Below are 21,052 nucleotides of genomic sequence, written 5' to 3' on the forward strand. Positions count from 1 at the left end.
GTATTATTAATGATAATCAGATCAGACACAAGAATGTAGAGATAACAGGTAGTAAAAGTTTATTAGCCAAGAGACATCAAAAAATTGTATCACTCATAATTAACCTCCTTTAGTTATTTCAAAACTTTTATGTAATTTTACTTTTTTCAGGTAATTTTATGTCGTTTGATAAAAGATTTTAAGTCTTACCTCACATTAGCTACTTGAGGACAAAGATGTTAACCTACATTTTTTTCCCATCCCATGGTGTCTACCAAATTTACAGAACTCAGTATACATTAAGTAAATGCTTGTTTTTCATAATTAACATATAAAATCATTTTGGGTTATTTCTTTATACAAATATGAAATACTATACTCACGCAAATAAGTATGCAGTATGATGAGGTTGGGAGAGAAATTCGTATTTCCATTCTAAAAGTCTATATAATATATGATTAGGATGTCTTGTAGTAGAAATTTTGTTTTTGTTTGACCAAATCTCTATGGAAGATATTCTAACAGTCAGTTTTAACTGGGTAAGCATCTAAATGGAGAAAATAAATGAAAATTTTTAAATAAATTTGAACATTATATTAAATTTTTGTAAAGGTATATTTAAGACATTTAATTAAATATTTTGAATGTGGAAACTCTTCAACAGCACAGCAAAATACTATATACATCAATTCATATTACCTATAATCTTACAAAATATATTTTAAAAAGTTTTTAAAAACTTACAGTGTTAACAAAGCCAATGATCTGAATAACCTTCTGTGTTACACCTTTTACATCAGAGCCCATGTAATCAAACTGAAAAAGATAAATTATTATTTAAAAATAGTGGATACCATTAATATACCACGTAACCTTTATATCTATAATATGCTATATACTAAAGTAGCCAGAGGGCTACATTCCAACTGAAATCCAGGAAATGCATATTTACATTTGTACATGTAAATGTATAAATAATAATTTATTTAAATAAATTAAATGTATAACTTTATCTATATAATAAAAAAATATTTAATAACATGATTTTAAATAATGTTTAATGCACTTGTAGCATTATTTATTTATAAAAATTGAATCATAAATTTTTAAAATGTTATTTCAAAATACACTTATTTCTAAAATAATAAATATAATCACAAACCAAAAACTATATGCATGAAGAGGGAAAAATCTTTAATAAAAGGCTCACTGTTTAAGTGACCATGGATACTGTGTTAGGTTACATCCTCTGATATCACCATGTAACTCATGTTACTCATGCTTCTTTATTCCAATAAGCTCTTTCTATTTCTAACTGCTTAACAATGCCAGAACAATATTAAAAAACAATGGTGATATCAGGAATGTGAGCTTTGCTCCTGATTTTTCACTGGAAAATCTCAAATATTTCACCATTAAGTGGTGTTCAGCTTAAGATGAGTATTCTAGATCATGTTGAGAAACACCTACTTATAAATCTTCCTACTTATAAAACTTTTGTTAAAAATGAAGTTGAATTTTTATCCAAAGCCTTTTTGAAGCATACCAAAATGATAATGACTTTTGTCTTTTGACCTACTGATGGAATACATTTCATTAATACTTTACTTAATATTAAACCATCATTATACTGTTTGATCAAAACATTACATTCTATTAATATACTATCAAAATTAATATAATATTTTGTTTAGAAGTTTGTAGCTTTCAGAACGATGGGCCTGTTGGTCATGTGTGCATGCATGCATCCTTTGTCATAACGGAGCAAATGAATGTTGCTTACTAAATTTTAAAGCACTACCTAAAATTAAGTTGCTTGTTTTTTCTACATCCTAGAATTGTATTAGCTTATGAATTATATCTTCCTGAAACGTTTTTAAAAACTCTCCTTTAAAACTATCTATACTTAACACTGGCAACTGACCCATTCAAATTCTTTTTATTTCCAGTTTTTTGAAATATAATTGACATAAGATTGTGTTAACTTTAAAGTATACAATGAGATGATTTGATTTAAAGTCTTATCTCCATTGGAGAATTCATGAAATTTGCATTTGTTTGTTTGTTTTAATCTCCCCCAAGGACACAGTTATACCATCTTAATCCTTTTCAACACCATAACATGTTTTCTTCCTTTTTGCTTAATTACACTTTCTACCTACTTATTTGTCTTTTCAACAAACCAGTTTGTGAATTTACTTATCCATTTTAATGTTTCTGTTTATCATCAACTTATCAAATATCAAGTATTTTTCCTTATTTTTCTAATATCAAATTATTTCAAGAATATGAATTTCCTCTCCATTTAGTTTTTATACTATCCTCTGTGACAGGTATTATATGTATTTACCAATATTCAGTTCTCTTCTAACTCAGGAACCCTTCCTTTAAAGATAGGCATGGGCAGGTGATTCACTTTGGCCAATGCAATGAGGGCAAAAGTGATGCATGCCACTTCTGAGAAGTATTTCCTTATTGTAGCTCATGTCTCTCTGGTCTTCACTTCTATCGGTTTGGCAATTGGAAAAGAAACTATCAATCTAGAAGTGCCAAAAAATCTAAGGATTCTCTAGTGCTGACCCAACACATGGAAGACTGCTGCCCTGGAGAGTCAGCCAGGATCATGGTTGACATTGATTGAATGAATGAAACTAAAACTGTTTAGCCACTAAGATTTGGGGAGTGTTTCTTATGAGAGCATAACCTAGCCTCTTCTGATTAATACACATCCACCTAATTTTTAAAACATTATATACAATTCATTAATTTCTAAATAGCTAAAAACTATAGTTTTTCTTTTCTGCCTTGAAAAATTACTCATAATTGTATTTAATTTTTAAATTTTATTATTTTTGCCTTATCTCTTTTTATTCTTTTTTTAATATACTGTGATAAAGTTTTGGCAAAATGGTTTTTTTTAAATAAATTTATTTATTTTATTTTTGGCTGCGTTGGGTCTTCGTTGCTGTGCGTGGGCTTTCTCTGGTTGCGGCGAGCAGGGGCTACTCTTTGTTGTGGTGCGTGGGCTTCTCATTGCAGTGGCTTCTCTTGTTGCGGAGCACAGGCTCTAGGCGCACGGGCTTCAGTAGTTGTGGCATGTGGGCTCAGTAGTTGTGGCTCGCAGGCTCTAGAGCGCAGGCTTAGTTGTGGCGCACGGGCTTAGTTGCTCCGCGGTATGTGGGATCTTCCCGGGTCAGGGCTCAAACCCGTGTCCCCTGCATTGGCAGGTGGATTCTTAACCCCTGCGCCACCAGGGAAGCCCCTGGCAAATTGGTTTTTGCTTTTACAAAACTATTGGTGTTTTCCTTGTGACCTATAGATGACTACATTTGCATGTATTTTCTATATATATCTATAGACATTTGAATGTATGTGGTACCCATTCATAAGGTACAAAGGTCAATAAGTGTTTAGTAAAACAAGCTGATAAATAATTTGATCTTTATATGTTAACATTTATTTTCTGTCTATCTGTTAGAGGCTAACAGAAATGATTTAATGTACTCCAGTATAGTTTTGGTTTCTGTTAGATTCTTCTGATTACTTCCAAAGGTTTTCTTTTTACACTTTCATCATAATTCACTCAGCACTAAATGCTTATTATTAGAAATTCATCTTTAACTTGAATTGTAACATTCAATATAAAATACTCCTTTAATTCTTCTATTTACATTTTTTTTACCCTGAACTTTATCTATTAGTAATATCATCCTGATTTTCTTTTTTTATGGTAAATCTTGGCACATTTTTGCTGGTCTTTTAAAAAATGTTTTATACCTAACAGTGTCATTTTATTTTAAGCTGTCTCATAAATGTCATCTAATTTGAGATCCTTTGCACATTAATGGGAATATTTAATCCATTCCATTATTGTAATCAAAGAAGCTGACTTACAGTTTTCTATTTTTCCTATTCATGTCCTCATGGTACTTCCTTTTGATTTTTGCTATGTTATAAGAGAATATTTGGAGGGGGGAGGTTCTATATGATTTCAAGGTTGTATCTTCAGGATTTTATATTCAGATATATTAAAACATTGTTCAACAAGTTTCTCCATTTTTATCAACTCGACTCACCTATATAAAAAGGCCTTAACCCCTTATGAGGTGAAAATCAAAAATTCTGAGGATTCATCAGGGTTCAATTCTTTTTTCCAAAATGCATATTAACTCGTACTAGGAAGAGGCTGAATATGGCTATGTAAATAAGGCACTACCACATCCTGCCAACTGACTGAATGCATACATTGCCTTTCTCTTTCTTTCTGACTTAGTGATAAAGTTGGTATATATAATTGTTTTGAAGTGTGTGTTTTTTAGTGCTACCCAACTCTTAAATTTTTAGATCAAATTTATTGAGGTATAATATATATACAATTAAATTCCCCCATTTTAAGGATTCATTAATTTTGACAAATAGCACTTACTTTATATTCTGAAAAACTTCAACCTACAGAAAATATAAAATTCAAAGACTATCCATATATCCTTCACATAGATTAATCTATTATTAATATTTGCCACATTTTGTTCTTTCTATATATCTTTATCTACCTGTCTATGGTTTTTACCCACAACTGGTGTGTCTTGGAAAAGAGATCACACATAATTTGCCATGCTGAGAAATGGCTCTCAGACACTTAGATTTTAAAGAACTTTTTTTTTTAAGCTAGAAAAAGAACTTAGATTACTAGCTTTTTATTGTGCTAAAAAAGACAGTAAAAATTGTACCATTCATATTAGTGCCTCATTTTCTAAGCAAGGATATAATCACCCAGTAAAGGTTAGTTCTTTAAATGAATAAATTTAGCTTTTTGAAAAATTCAGTCTATTTTTCTTATTTTGTCTAATTTGGCTGCAGATGGGCCCTGGTCCTCAGTCCCGAGTTTGATAGCCACTGTCCAGAGAAGTAGACAGAACAGATAGTGAAGCAAAAAAAAAAGTATGGATCTGGGCATACATTGTTCATTTTGTTGAATTACATGGTAGTAAGTTGCAAACACTTCAAGATGTAGTTCCTAAGAATAAGGACTTTCTCCTGTTTGCCTACTAGACCATTATCATGCTCAAGAAACTTAACATTAATTCAATAATATTAAATATAGAATATAAATAATAAATAATATCTGTCATAATTAATAACTATCTATACATATAATATACATATACATAGTATCTATGTCATATCTAATGACACATAATATATAATTTCAAATAAAAAATATTTCTGGGCAAAGAAGCTAATCCACAGATTTGCCTAATGCTGAATACAGCCTCCAGCCCTGCCAATAGAGAAACCTAACCAGAGCTTCTGAATCTCAGTAGCCCACCCTGCAGCTCCAATTACAGTGGCACTTGAGCAGAGAGCCCAGCCAGTGGCTCTCTGTCTGCAGAGCCAAGGTAGTGGCCCTGACTGTCCAGGGAGCTTAGAGTACAGTCTTTCTGATTTGATCCAAAAATATAATTTCCAGTCCAGGGCCTGTTTTGCAGCCCAAACTTGGCAAGAAACTCATTTACAGCCCTGCCCAAACCTAAATACATCCTCCAGCCCAGCCTGACGAGGAAACTTGACTGAAGATCTGGGAATCTCTGTAGCCCATCCTGCAACTCCAATTAGAGCAGCCCTTGAGGGGAGAGCCCATCCAGCTGTCCTATCAATCTGCAGAGCTAGGATGGTGGCCCACCAGGCCAGTGAACTTTGTGCATAGTTCTGCTTAATTTGATCCACCCAAAAAAAGACTGGAATTGGGGCCTAGCCTACTGCTGAATACAGCCTTCAGCCCACCCGACCAGGGACTGTACCTGAGTATACAGGATGCTGTGTAGCCCATAATATAGCTCTGCTTACAGGAGCACTGAACAGAGAACACAGCCCATGGCTTTCTGCATCCGCAGAGCAAAACTGGTAGCCCCATCTGACCAGGGAATTCAATGCACAGTGTGGTCTGATTCAGGTCCTCAAACATGAGCCACGGAGGCCATGGGGCTCATTCTGCTGGCACACCAGGGCAGGGGAGCTAATTCATAGGCCTGCCTACTGCTGCGTATAGACCCAGTGCTGACCATCTAGGATGCCTGACTAGAAAATCCAGGCAACTGTGGAGCTCATCCTACAGCTGCACTTGGGCAGAGAACTAAGCCAGGAGTCCTATATAACTGTTCTTAGCCAGCACCCCTCCCATGACCTCAGTGCTCAGGCAGTAGCCTCACCCAAAAATAGACTCTGAGAGCAAACCCCATCTACCCAAAGACACTACCAGCTGACAACCCCAAAGCCTCAAATTAAGTTTAATGGTGAAGGACTATCTCTGCCAAAGTGAGCCTATAAAGTCTGGAATAGAGACAGCTGATTCAAATGCTCAGATATCGAGTCTGGAACAGAGACCGCCGATTCAAATGCTCAGATATCGAGTCTGGAACAGAGACCGCTGATTCAAATGCTCAGATATCGAGTCTGGAACAGAGACCGCCGATTCAAATGCTCAGATATCGAGTCTGGAACAGAGACCGCCGATTCAAATGCTCAGATATCGAGTCTGGAACACAGACAGCCGATTCAAATGCTCAGATATCGAGTCTGGAACACAGACAGCCGATTCAAATGCTCAGATATCGAGTCTGGAACACAGACAGCCAATTCAAATGCTCAGATATCAATGTGAGGTATCAAGGATCAAAAAAATCAGGAAAACACCTGATGACACCACCAAAGGAAACTAACAAAGCTCCAATAACTGACCCTAGTGAAATGTCAGACAAAGAATTCAGAAAAATCATCTAAAGAAGTTTAGTGAACTACAAGAGCACAAAGACAACTAAAGAAAATTAGAAAAACAATGCATGAACTAAGTTCAACAAAGAAATAGAGATCAACAACAACAAAAACAAATAGATATCTTAGAGCTGAAAAATATGATAACTGAACTGTAGAATTAAACAGAGAGTTTCAACAACAGACTCAACCATGCAGAATAAAGAATCAGTTTCTACAAAACAGGGCATTTGGCATTATCCATCCAGAGTGCAAAAGAAAAAAGAATGAAAAAGAGTGACGAAAGCTTATAAGACTTATGGAGAACAATAAGAAGAAACAATATCTATAATATGGAAAACCAGAAAGAAAGGAAAAAGAAAAAGGGACAGAAGGTATATTTAAACCAATGGTGGCTGAAAACTTCCCAAACATGTGAAAAGAAACAGGCACCCACATCAATGAGGCCTAAAAGATCCCAAATAGGGGTACACCAAGACACACTATAATTAAATTGTCAAAAATCATAGACAAAGAGAGTTTTTAAAGTAGTAAGAGAAAAGCAACAAATCACATATGTGTAACACTTTATGAGGAACGTTCATAAGACTAACAGTAGATTATTCAACAAAAATCTTTCATGCCAAGAGAAAATGGGATGATACATTCAAAAAAAAAAAATATTGAAAGAAAAGTCTGTCAACCGACAACATTATACCTGGCCAAGCTGTCGTACAGAAATGAAGGAAAGATACTTTCCTAAACAAAAGCCAAGGGAGTTCATCGCCACTCGACCTGACTTCCGAGATATGCTAAAGGGAATTCTTTGAGTCGAAATAAAATTATGCTAATTAACATCATAAAAACATCTGAATGTCACATAAAACTCACTGATACTGGTAAATATATAATCAGAGTTACATTCTCTAATGTGGCAATGGTTGTGCATAATCACTAACAACTCTAGTTAAACGATTTTTTTAAGTATTAAAAATAACCATATCTAAAATACTGTTATTGTATATACAATATTAAAACTAAGTAAAGTGTAATACCAATAACCTAAAATTTGAAGGGTAGGGGAAGTAAAAATGTAAAGTTTAGGAATGCTAGGAAAGTTAATTTGTTAATTTGTTATCATTTTAATTTAGGGTGCTATATCCTTAACTCAGCGGTCAGATTGACAAACTACAGTCCACAGGCCACATATAGCCTATTGCCTAATTTTCTATGATTCTCAACCTAAGAATATTTCTTATTCTCAGTTGATTTGATGATAGGGGAATGCCAACTGTGAACACCAAATAAGCAAAATATTATCCCTTCAAAACAATTTCATTCTCATTAGTAGACTAATATTACAAAATTATTATACTCAATTACTATTATTATATTTTGAATTTTTGTCACTAAAAATTCTGGAAATTAAAAAAAATAAAATATGGTGCTACAATATTTTATGTAAACCTCATGGTAACCAAGAAGGAAAAACATGTACTGTAAGTCCCCTACATACGAACCTTCAAGTTGTGAACTTACAAAGATGTGAGCATGCATTCCCATGTCAAATCACGTAAGTTAGTTCATGTGTCTGGCATACGTCACGTGCGTGCATCCTCTACAAGTGGTTGTGCTTTTGTGTACTTTACTGTACAGTACCGTATAGAGTATAGTAGTACAGTATCTTTATTTCAAGCCCAGGATGTCCAAAAGTAAGCATAAAAGCAGCAGTGATGTAGCTGGTACTGATAAGAAGCACCAAGCAATAACAATGGAAATAAAAGTGAAAATAATTGAGAGACTGGAGCAAGGCAAAAAGATGGAATTGGAGGCCCAGAGAAAGGATGAAGAGAGACAAGAGGAAGAAGAAGTAACTGAAGAATAGAAGAGATTCAGGATGCAGGAAATGGCAAGGGGATTTTCTTTACTTGAGGAGGCACTGTTAGTTTTTGAGGAACAGGACCCAAATGTAGAACAGTACACGAAGGTTGCAGCAGCCGTTCAGAATCCAATCCACTGCTACCATGTCATCTATGACGAGAAAAAAAGAGCTACTACCTAGACATCACTGGATTTTTTCAAGAGGGTAGACAGAATTGAATCCAGCAAGGAACCAGAACCTGTGCCATGAACCTCAGGTGTGAGTGAAGTTGTAGCTTGCCCTGTCTCCTATTGCTGACGATCCTTCAGCTCTACCACCTCCTACCTCCTCTCCCTCCTCTAGTCCACTGACTCTTCTTGCCTGTTCACTCGATGCCAGCCCCATATGTCAGCTGTTGTACTGTACTACTGTACTTTTCCAGGTACTGTACTATAAGATTAAAAATGTTTTCTTTATTTTTTGTGTTTGTTTTTTATGTATTATTTGTGTAAAAAGTATCATAAACCTATTACAGTACAGTACTATATAGCCAATTGTCTTAATTGGGTACCTAGGCTAACTTTGTTGGATTTACAAACAAATTGGACTTAAGAATGCACTCTTGGAACAGAACGCGTTTGTATGTAGGGGAATTACTGTAATAGTTACACAAAAGAACATGACAAAAATGGTCAAAGCATATTGATACTAAAGGTCATCAAATTACAAAAGAATACAGGAGGATCAGAAGTGAGAAACGATGGCTATACAAAACAGTCAGAATATAATTAACAAAAGGGCAGCAGTAAGTCCTTACCAATCAGTAATTATAAATGGGAATGGATTAAATTCTCCAATCAAAAGACACAGAATGTTAAACAGAAAAAAAGAAGATCCAATAATATGCTGCCTATAAGAAACTCAGTTTAGCATTAAAGACAAAAACAGACTAAGAGGGAAGGGATGGAAAAAGAAATTCCAAGCTAATGGTAACCACAAAAAGTCAAGGATAAATAAACTTATTTCAGACAAAATAAAAATTAAACCAAAAATGGTAACACAAAGAAGTGCATTTTATTAATATAATCATAATGATCAAGGGTCAATCCATCAAAAAGATACAATTGAAAATATTTATGCACACAACATCAGAGCATGAAAATATATAAAGCAAATACTAACAGAGCTAAAAAGGAGAAATAAACAACAATACAATACTTGGAAACTTTGATACCCCATTTTTAACAATGGATATCTCATCCAGCAGAGAATCAATAAGAAAGCAGCAGATTTAAACAACATTATAGACCAAATCTACCTAACAGCTATATACATAGCATTCTATCTGACAACAGCAGAATACACATTCTTCTCAAGTGCAAATGGGACAATTTCTAGGATACACCATGTAGGGGTACAAAATAAGTCTCGCAAATTCCAGAAGATTGAAATCATAGCAAGAATCTTCTCTGATCATAATGGTAACAATCTAGAAATCAATAACAGGAGGAAAACTGGAATACTGAAGAATACATGGAAATTAAACAAAACTCCCAAACAATCAATGGCTCAAATAAGAAAATAACTGGAGGGAAAAGATCTTGAGTCAAATAAAAATGGAAATAAAATATAACAAAATTTATGGGATATGGCAAAAGCAGTTCTAAGAGGAAACTTTATACCTATAAATGACTACACATCAAGAAAACTGAAAGATCTCAAATAAACAACCTAACTACATCTCAAGGAACTAGGAGTAAAAGAAGAAGCTCAGCTGAAAATTAGCAGTATGAAAAGTATTAATAAAGATTAGAGCAGAAATAAATGAAAAAGAGAAAAGGAAAATTATAGAAAAGATTAACAAAACTAAGATTTTTGTTGTTCAGAAGGTAAACAAACTTGACAAATCTTTAGCTAGAATAACCAAGAAAAAAAGAGCAAGGATCCACGTCAACAAAATTTAAAATGAGACCATAGCTATCACAACAGATAACACAGAAATACAAGGATCATAAGAGGCTACTATGCCAACAAACTGGACAGCCTACAGAAAATGGGAAATTGTTACAAACATACAACCTACCAAGAATGAAACAGAAAGAAAGAAAATCTGAACAGATCAATAACTATTAAGGAGATTAAATCAATAATAAAAAGTCTCCCAGTGAAGAAAAGACCAGGACTAGATGGATTCACTGATGAATTTTACCAAAACTTTAAAGAATTAACACTAATTATTTTCAAACTCTTCCAAAAAATCAAAGAGGTGGGAACCCTCCCAAACTGATTTCATGAAGCGAACATTACTCTGATAACAGAGCCTGAAAGGAACACTACAAGAAAAAAATAAAAACTATAGGCCAATATACCTGATGAATATTGATGCAAAATGGTGAATAAAATTCAGCAACTCATTAAAAGGATCATTCATCAAAATCAATGCATAGCTAGAACAACAGACATAGATCAATAAGGAAGTAGAAAACTTGAACACTATAGACCAATTGTCCTAATAGATAATACAAAACACTAAACTCAACAAGGCAGAATATACAAATATACATTCTTCTAAAGCACACATGAAACAGCGATGTCAGTATCATGGTAACATGAAATGCTCTCTTTGTCTCCCCCCTCAATCACAACCAGTAAAATATCTATAACACAACAAAGTTTCCTGTGCCCAACACACCAGGACGCTGGAGAATTCCACACATCTATAAGGTAAAGGTGGGCAGACTGGAACACATAGTGGGGGTGAAACGAGAGGAACAGCAGAGGCACTGCCTGCAATCCCACCTCCCACCCCATAAAGGAAAGTTAAGAAAAGCATTCCAGTGAGTTAAAAAATAAAATTGATGAACAGAATGAATAATTTACCAAAGAGATTGAAGCTCTTAAAAAATAAAACAAATAAATTCTGGAGCTAGAGAATTCAATAAATGAGATGAAGAATTCATTAGAAAGCATTGGAAATAGAGCAGACCATATGGAAGACAGAATTAGCCAGCTCAAATATAGAAAACTAGAAATGATCCAGGTAGAAGAGGAGAGTGAAACAAGATGGAAAAAATGAAGAAATTCTGTGAGAACTATCTGATTCCATTGGGAAGGGCAACATGAGGAAAATGGGTATCCCAGATGGAAAAGAGAGGAAGAAAGGAGCATAGAATTTACTTAAAGAAATTATAGCTGAGAACTTTCCAAACAAGGGGAAGGAACTGGATATACAAGCTTAGAGAACACCTAATTATATCAATGCAAAATGACCTTCTCCAAGACATATTATACTAAAATTGACAAAGTCAATGACAAAGAACAAATTTTAAAGGCAGCAGGGGAGAAAAGGTAACCTACAAGGAGCCCCCATTAGGCTATCAGCAGATTTCTCAGTGGAAACTCTGCAGGCCAGGAGAGAGTGGAATGACATACTCAAAATATTAAATCTGAAAACTGTCTGCCAAGAATACTCTATCCAGCTAAGTTACCCTTCAAATATGAAGGAAAAATAAAGGTTTTCCCAGACAAACAAAAGCTGGGAGAGTTCATTATCACTAGACTTGTCTTATAAGAAATGTTGAAAGGAGCTCTTCTACCTAAAATGAAAAGGAAAAAGCACACAAAACTTTGAGTAAAATGATATACAGACAAACAGAATTTAAAAATTGCAACTCTGTATTAGAATTGGTTGTTAAGCACTTCATAGAATAAAGGTTAAAGGCAGCTGGGTGGAGTAGAAGAATGACTATAGCTAATTCAACTTGGTAACAAACTCATTACATAAAAAGGGATAGATAATTTGAGATAACAAACACAAAAAGGGAAGAGGAAAAGAATGGAACTCATACAGGCAAATGAAGATAAGATGCTATCAGCAGAAAAAGAACTATTTTATCTATGAGATGTTTAATACAAACTTCATGATAAACGAAATATAAATCTAGAACAGAGACATAAAACACAAAAAAAGAGGAAACTGAGAAAAATGTCACGGAAAACCACCAAACCAAAATGACAGACAGAAACACAAGAAAAAAGAAACAATGGAGATATAGAGCAGCCAGAAAACAAAAGCAGCACTATGAAGACCTCATTTATCAATAATCACCCTAAATGTAAATGGATTGAATTTACCAACCAAAAGACACAGAGTGGCTGAATGGATTAAGAAACAAGACCCAATAATATGCTGCCTCCAGAAGACACATCTTAGCTCTGAAGACAAACATAGGCTCAAAGTGAAGGGATGGAAGATGACACTCCAAGCCAATGGCAGCCAAAAGAAAATGAGTGTAGCCATACTCATAACAGACAAAATAGACTTCAAGCCAAAAAAGTAACGACACAAAAATGGACAGTATATAATGATAAAAGGAACAATTCATCAAGAACACATAACAGTTATTAATATGTATGCACCAAACATAGGAGAACCAAAATATATAAAGCAATTATTAACAGACCTAAAGTCAACAAGGAAACAGTGGCCTTCAATGAAACATTAGACAAGATGGATTTGATAGATTTGTACAGAACATTCCATCTAAATGCATCAGAATACACATTCTTCTCAAGTGCACATGGAACTTTCTCAAGGACAGACCACATGTTGAGAAACAAAACAAGTCTCAATAAATTTAAGAAAATTAAAATCATATCAAGCATCTATCCCAACCATAATGTTATGAAACAAGAAATCAACTACAAGAAGAAAGCTCTGAAAATCACAAATGTGTGGAGACTAAACACCATTCTTTGAACAACTATTGGATCAAAGAAAAAAATCAAAGGAGAAGTCAAAAATTACCTGAAGACAAATGAAAATGCCACATATCAAAATCTGTGGGATGCGGTACTAAAAGGAAAGTTTATATCAACACCAGATTACCTCAAGAAATTAAGAAAAATCTCAAAGAACCAACCTAACCCATACCTAAAGGAACTAGAAAAAGAAGAAAAAGCGAAGCAAAAAGGCAGTAGACAAAAAAGAAATTAATAAAGATCAGAGCAAAAATAAATGAAAGAGACTAATAAAATAGAAAAGATTGATGAAACTAAGAGATGGTTCTTTGAAGAAAAAGACAAACCTTTAGCTAGACTAAGAAAAAAGAGAGAAACTCAGAGAAAATCAGAAACAAAAGAAGAGAAATTACAACAGATACCTTAGAAATACAAGGATTATGAGAGAATACAATGAACTGCTATATGCCAAGAAACTTAACAACATACAAGTGGATAAATTCTCAGAATTATACAACCTTTCAAGACTGAATCACGAAGAAATAGAAAATCTGAATAAACCAATCACTAGTAAGGAGATTGAATCAGTAATAAAAAAAACTCCCAAAAAACAAAAGTCCACGGTGAAATGGCCACATAGGTGAATTCTACCAGTCAAAGAAGCTTTAATATCAATCTTTTCAAACTGTTCCCAAAAAATTAAGGAAAATTAAAATTAACTCATTTTACAAGGCCAACCTTACCTTGCCTAATTTACCAAAATTAGGCAAGTACAACACACAAAAAAGTACATTAAAGCCTAATATCTCTGATGAATATAGATGCAAAAATCCTCAACAAAACATTAGTAAACCAAATACAACAATAGGTTAAAAGGATCATACACCATGATTAAGTGAGATTTATTCCAGGGACACAAAAATGGTTCAACATCCAGAAATCAATTAGCATGATACACCACATTAACAAACTGAAGAATAAAAACCATATGATCATTTCGATAGATGCAGAAAAAGCTTTTGACAACATTTAACATCCGTATGATAAAAACTATCAGTAAAATGTATATAATAAAGGCCGTATATGACAAACCCACAGCAAACACTATATTCAATGCTGAAGAATAGAATGCTATCCCTCCAAGATCAAGAACAAGACAAAGATGCCCACTATCACACTCTTATTCAACACAGTTTGAGGAAGAGCAATCAGGCAAGAAAAAGAAATAAAAGGCATCCAAATCAGAAAGAAGAAGTAAAACTGACCTATTTGCAGATGGCATAATTTTACATATAGAAAATCTGAAAGACCCCACCAAAACCTATTATAACTAATAAATTCAATAAATTTGCACAATTTATTGAAACAAATTCAATAAAGGTACACAATCATTATACAGGAATCTATAGTCTTTCTATGCAGTAACAATAAACTAGCAGAAAGAGAAACTAAGAAAACAACCACATTTACTTACTTAAAAAAAAGAGAAGATACAGATTTGAAAGGCTCCCATGGCCCTCATGGAGTATGACGGATGGATGAGTCCAGCAGTCTCAGTGAGTTACTCATCAGGAAAAGGAAGCCTCTCCTCCCAGGTTCTTGTGTGCACTGGGACTGAGAGAAAAAGCAGTGACTTCATAAGAGCCTGGGCAAGACCTACCTGCTGGTCTTAGAGCATTTCCTGGGGAGGTGGGGGATGGCTTTGGCTCATTGCAGTGACACGGACACTGGTGAGGGCGGTACCTGGGAGTACTCACTGGGGTGAGCTCTCCTGGAAGTGGCCATTTGACAGCAAGACCTGGCCCCACCCAATGGCCTGTAGGCTCAAGTGCTGGGATGCCTCAGGCCCAACAACCAACAGAGCAGAAACACAGCCCACCCATCAGCAGACAGGCTGCCTAAAGTAGTCCTGAGCCCAAAGCTGCTCTAAACACACCTCTTGACATGTCCATGCCCACCAGAGGGAAAAGACCCAGCTCCACACACCTGTGGGCAGGAACCAGGCCCTCCCACAAGGAAGCCTGCACAAGCCTCTTAGAACAGCCTCACCCACCAGGGGGCAGACACCAGAAGGAAGCAGAACTACAATCCTGTAGGCTCTCGAACAGAGACCACAAACACAGAAAGTCAGACAAAACGGAATGGCAGAGGAATATGTTCCAGACAAAGGAACAAGATAAAACCCCAGAAAAACAACTAAGTGAAGTGGAGATAGGCAATCTACCTGAAAAAATAATTCAGAGTAATGACAGTAAAGATGATCCAAGATTTCAAAAAAAGAAAGGAGGCACAGAATGAGAAGATACAAGAAATGTTTAAGAAAGATCAAGAAGATCTAAAGAACAGAGTTGAACAATACGATAATTGAAAAGAAAAATACACTAGAAGGAATCAGTAGCAAGATAAAAGAGGCAGAAGAACAGATAAGTGAGCTGGAAGACAGAATGGTGGAAATCACTGCCACAAAACAGAATAAAGAAAAAAAGAATGAAAAGAAAAGAGGACAGTCTAAGAGACCTCTGGGACAACACTAAACAAAACAGCATTCGCATTATAGGGGTCCCAGAAGGAGAAAAGAGAGAAAGGTCCTGAGAAAATATTCAAAGAGATAATAGCCAAAAACTTCCCTAATATGGGAAAGAAGTCACCCAAGTCCAGGAAGGGCAGAGAGTCCCATACAAGACAACACCAAGGAGGAATATGCTGAGACAAGTATTAATCAAATTGACAAAAATTAAAGACAAAGAGAAAATCTTAAAAGCAGCAAAGGAAAAGCAACAAAAACCTTACAAAGGAATCCCCATAAAACTATGAACTGATTTTTCAGCAGAAACTCTGCAGGCCAGAAGGGCGTGGCACAATGTATCTAAAGTGATGAAAGGGAAAAACCTATAACCAAGAATACTCTACCCAGCAAGGCTCTCATTCAGACTTGACAGAGAAATCAAAAGCTTTACAGACAAGCAAAAGAATTCAGCACCACCAAACCAGTTTTACAACAAATGCTAAAGGAAAAACTCTAGGTGGAAAAGAAAAGGCAACAACTAGAAAAAAGAAAACAAATGGGAAAGCTCACCTGTAAAGGCAAACATGCAGCATAGTCAAGAAATCATCCACACAAAAATATGATATCAAAACCAGCAATCATGAGAAGAGGAGAATACAAATTCAGGATATTGGAAATGCACTTGAAATTAACAGTCAACCAACTTAAAACAAACTTTATATATAGAGACCACTGTATCAAAACCTCATGGAAACCATAAACCAAAAATCTATGTTAGATATACACACAAAAAATAAAAAGGAATCCAAACACAACACTAAACATAGTCATCAAATCACAAGAAAAGAGAACAAAAGAGAAAAGGAAGAAAAACAGCTTACAAAAAATCCAAAACAATTTTTAAAATGGCAATAAAAACACACATATTGGTAATTATCTTAAATGCAAATGAATTAAATGCTCCAGTCAAAAGACATAGACTGGCTGAACAGATACAAAAACAAGACCCATGTATATGCTGTTTACAAGAGACTCACTTCAGATCTAGAAACCTGTACAGACTGCAAGTGAGGGGATGGAAAAAGGTATTCCGTGCAGATGGAAATCAAAAGGAAGCTGCAATAGCAATACTCATATCAGACAAAATAGACTTTAAAATAAAGACTGTTACAGGAGACAAAGAAGGACACTACATAATGATCAAGGGATCAATCCAAGAGAAAGATATAACAATTGTACATATATATATATATATATATATATATATATATATATATATGCACACAACACGGGAGCACCTCAATATATAAGGCAAATGTTAAAAGGTATAAAAGGAGAAATTGATAGTAACACAATAATAGTGGGGGACTTTAACACCCCAGTTACAACAATGGAGAGATCATCCAGACAGAAAATCAATGAGGAAACACAGTCCTTAAATGACACATTAGATCAGGTGGACTTAATTGATATCTATACAGTGTTCCATAGAAAAGCAGCAAATACACATTCTTCTCAAGTGCACAAGGAACATTATTGAGGATAGATCACATCTTGGGCCATAAGGCAAGCCTCAGTAAATTTAAGAAAACTGAAGTCATATCAAACATCTTTTCTGAATACAACACTATGAGATTAGAAATCAACTACAAGAAAACAACTGCAAAAAACACAAACACGTGGAGGCTAAACAATATGTTACTAAACAACCAATGGATCATTGAAGAAATCAAAGATGAAATCAAAAAAACCTAGAGACAAATGAAAACGAAAACACGATGATCCAAAACCTATGGGACAGAGCAAAAGCAGTTCTAAGAGACAAATTTATAGCAATACTATCTTACCTCAGGGAACAAGAAAAATCTCAAATAAACAACCTAACTTTACACCTAAAGCAACTAGAGAAAGAACAAACAAAACCCAAAGTTAGTAGGAGGAAAGAAATCACAAAGATCAAGGCAGAAATAAATGAAATGGAGAAGAAGAAAACAATAAAAGATCAATGAAACTAAAAGCTGGTTCTTTGAAAAGATAAACAAAATTGATAAAGCTTTAGCCATACTCATGAGGGAAAAAAAGGAGAGGGCTCAAATCAATAAAATCAGAAATGAAAAAGGAGAAGTTACAAACGACAACACAGAAATACAAAGGATCATAACAGACTACTAAAAGCAAGTATATATCACTATAGTGGACAACCTAGAAGAAATGGGCAAAGTCTTAGAAAGGTACGACCTTCTAAGACTGAAGCAGGAAGAAATAGAAAACATGAACAGACCAATCACAAAGTACCGAAATTGAAACTGTAATTTAAAAACTCCCAACAGACAAAAGTCCAGGACTAGATGGCTTCACAGGCGAATTTTATCAAACATTTAGAGAAGAGTTAACACCTATCCTTCTGAAAATATTCCCCAAAATTTGCAGAGGGATGAACACTCTGAAACTCATTCCATGAGGCCATCATCACCCTGACACCAAAATCAGACAAAGATACCACAAAAAAAGAAAATTACAGGCCAATATCACTGATGAACATAGATGCAAAAATCCTCAACAGAACACTAGCAAACCAAATCCAACAATACATTAAAAGGATCATACACCATGGTCAAGTGGGATTTATCTCGGGGATGTAAGGACTCTTCAATATCCACAAATCAATTAGTGTTATACACCACATCAACAAAGTGAAGAATAAAAACCATATGATCATCTCAATAGAGGCAGAAAAAGCTTTTGACAAAATTCAACACCCATTTATGATTAAAAAACCCTCCAGAAAGTGGGCATAGAGGGAACATACCTCAACATAATAAAGGCCATATATGAGAAATCCACAGCAAACATAATTCTCAACAGTGAAAAACTGAAAGCATTTCCTCTAAGACCAGGAACAAGGCAAGGATGTCCACTCTTGCCATTTTTATTCAACATAGTTGCAGAAGTCCTAGCCATGGGAATCAGAGAAGAAAAAGAAACCAAAAGGAATCCTAACTGGAAAAGAAGAAGTAAAACTGTCACTGTTTGCAGATGACATGATACTATACATAGAAAATCTTAACGATGCTACCAGAATACTAATACAGCTCATCAATGAATGTGGTAAAGTTGCAGGATACAAAACTAATATGCAGAAATCTATTGCATTTCCATACACTAACAACAAAAGATCAGAAAGAGAAGTTAAGGAAACAATCCCATTTACCATCTCATTAAAAAGAAGAAAATACCTAGGTATAAAACTACCTAAAAAGGCAAAAGACCTATAGTCTGAAAACTATAAGATGCTGAAGAAAGAAATCAAAGATGACACAAACAGATAGAATGATATACCATGTTCTTGGATTGGAAGAATCAATATTGTCTAAATGACTATACTACCCAAGGCAATCTACATATTTAATGCAATCCCTATCAAATTACCAATGGCATTTTTGGCAGATCTAGAACAAAAAATCTTAAAATGTGTATGGAAACACAAAAAACCCTGAATAGTCAAATCAATACTGAGAAACAAAAATGGAGCTAGAGGAATCAGGTGCCCTGACTTCATACTATGCTACAAAGCTATACTAATCAAAAGAGTATGGTACGGGCACAAAAATAGAAATATTGATCAATGGAACAGGATAGAAAGCCCAGAAATAAACCCACACACCTATGGTCAATTAATTTACAACAAAGAAGGCAAGAATATACAATGGAGAAAAGACAGCCTCTTCAATAAGTGGTGCTGGGAAACGTGGACAGCCACATGTAAAAGAATGAAATAAGAACACTCTCTAACACCATACAGCAAAATAAACTCAAAATGGATTAAAGACCTAAAATGTAAGAGGAAAACACAGGCAGAACTGACATAAATGGCAGCAAGATCTTTTTTGATCCACTTCCTAGAGTAATGAAAATAAAAACAAAAATAAACAATTGGGACCTAATTAAACTTAAAAGCTTTTGCACAGCAAAGGAAACTATCAACAAAATGAAGACAGCCCACAGAATGGGAGGAAATTTTTGCAGATGATGCGACCGACAAGAGATTAATCTCCAAAATATACAAACACTTCACACAGCTCAATATCAAAACAATAAACAACACAATCAAAAATGGGCAGATCTAAATAGACATTTCTCCAAAGAAGACATATGGACAGCCAAAAGGTACATGAAAAGATGCTCAACATCGCTAATTATTAGAGAAATGCAAATCAAAACTACAATGAGGTATCACCTCACACCGGTCAGAATGGCCATCATCAAAAGGTCTACAAACAATAAATGCTGAAGAGGGTGTGGAGAAAAGGGAACCCTCCTACATCATTGGTGGGAATGTAAATTGGTGCAGCCACTATGGAGAACATATGGAGGTTCCTTAAAAAACTAAAAAGAGAGCTAACATATGATCCAGCGATCCCACTCCTGGGCATATATATCCAGAGAAAACCATAATTCAAAAAGGTACATGCACCACAATGTTCACTGCAGCACTATTTACAATTGTCAAGACATGGAAGCAACCTAAATGTCCATCAACAGATGAATGGATAAAGATGATGTGGTACATATATACAATGGAATATTACTCAGCCATAAAAAGAATGAAATAATGCGCTTTGCAGCAACATGGATAGACCAGGAAATTGTTATTCTAAGTGAAGTAAGTCAGACAGAGAAACACAAATATATGATAACACACATTATGTGGAATCTAAAAAAAATGGTACCAATGAACTTATTTAAAAAACAGAACCAGACTCATAGACATAGAAAACAAACTTATGGTTACCAAAAGGGAAAGGTGGGGAGGGATAAATTAGGAGTTTGGAATTAACATACGCACACTACTATATATAAAGTAGATAATCAACAAGGACCTACTGTATAGCACAGGGAGTTATATTCGGTATCTTGTAATAACCTATATACGAAAAGAATATGAAAACGAATAGATATATGTATATGTATAACTGAATCACTTGGCTGTACACCTGAAACTAACACAACATTGTAAATTGACTATACTTCAATATAATATAAAAAAAAATTTAAAAAGAGAAGATACAAATAACTAAAATTAGAAATGAAATGAGGACATTACAACTGATATCACAAAAATAAAAAGGATTATAAGAGACTACTATGAATAATTATATGCTAACTAATTGGATAACATAAAAAACATAAATTCCTAGAAACCTAACGCACCAAGA

General features: G+C 34.7%; 1 protein-coding gene across 1 annotated transcript in view; it reads right to left on the reverse strand.

Moving 5' to 3' along the window:
* Positions 1–21,052, reverse strand: part of LOC133081386 (disintegrin and metalloproteinase domain-containing protein 5-like) — a 159,307-nt gene that overhangs the window by 123,947 nt on the left and 14,308 nt on the right. Inside the window, exons 8-9 of the mRNA XM_061177481.1 lie at positions 724–795; positions 363–526 (exon numbers count right to left, since the gene is read on the reverse strand). Coding sequence (XP_061033464.1) covers positions 363–526; positions 724–795 — 236 coding nt within the window. The remainder of the gene's footprint in view (positions 1–362; positions 527–723; positions 796–21,052) is intronic.

This window comes from Eubalaena glacialis, chromosome 20 (genome assembly GCF_028564815.1).
Source record: "Eubalaena glacialis isolate mEubGla1 chromosome 20, mEubGla1.1.hap2.+ XY, whole genome shotgun sequence".
NCBI classification, from domain to species: Eukaryota; Metazoa; Chordata; class Mammalia; order Artiodactyla; family Balaenidae; genus Eubalaena; species Eubalaena glacialis.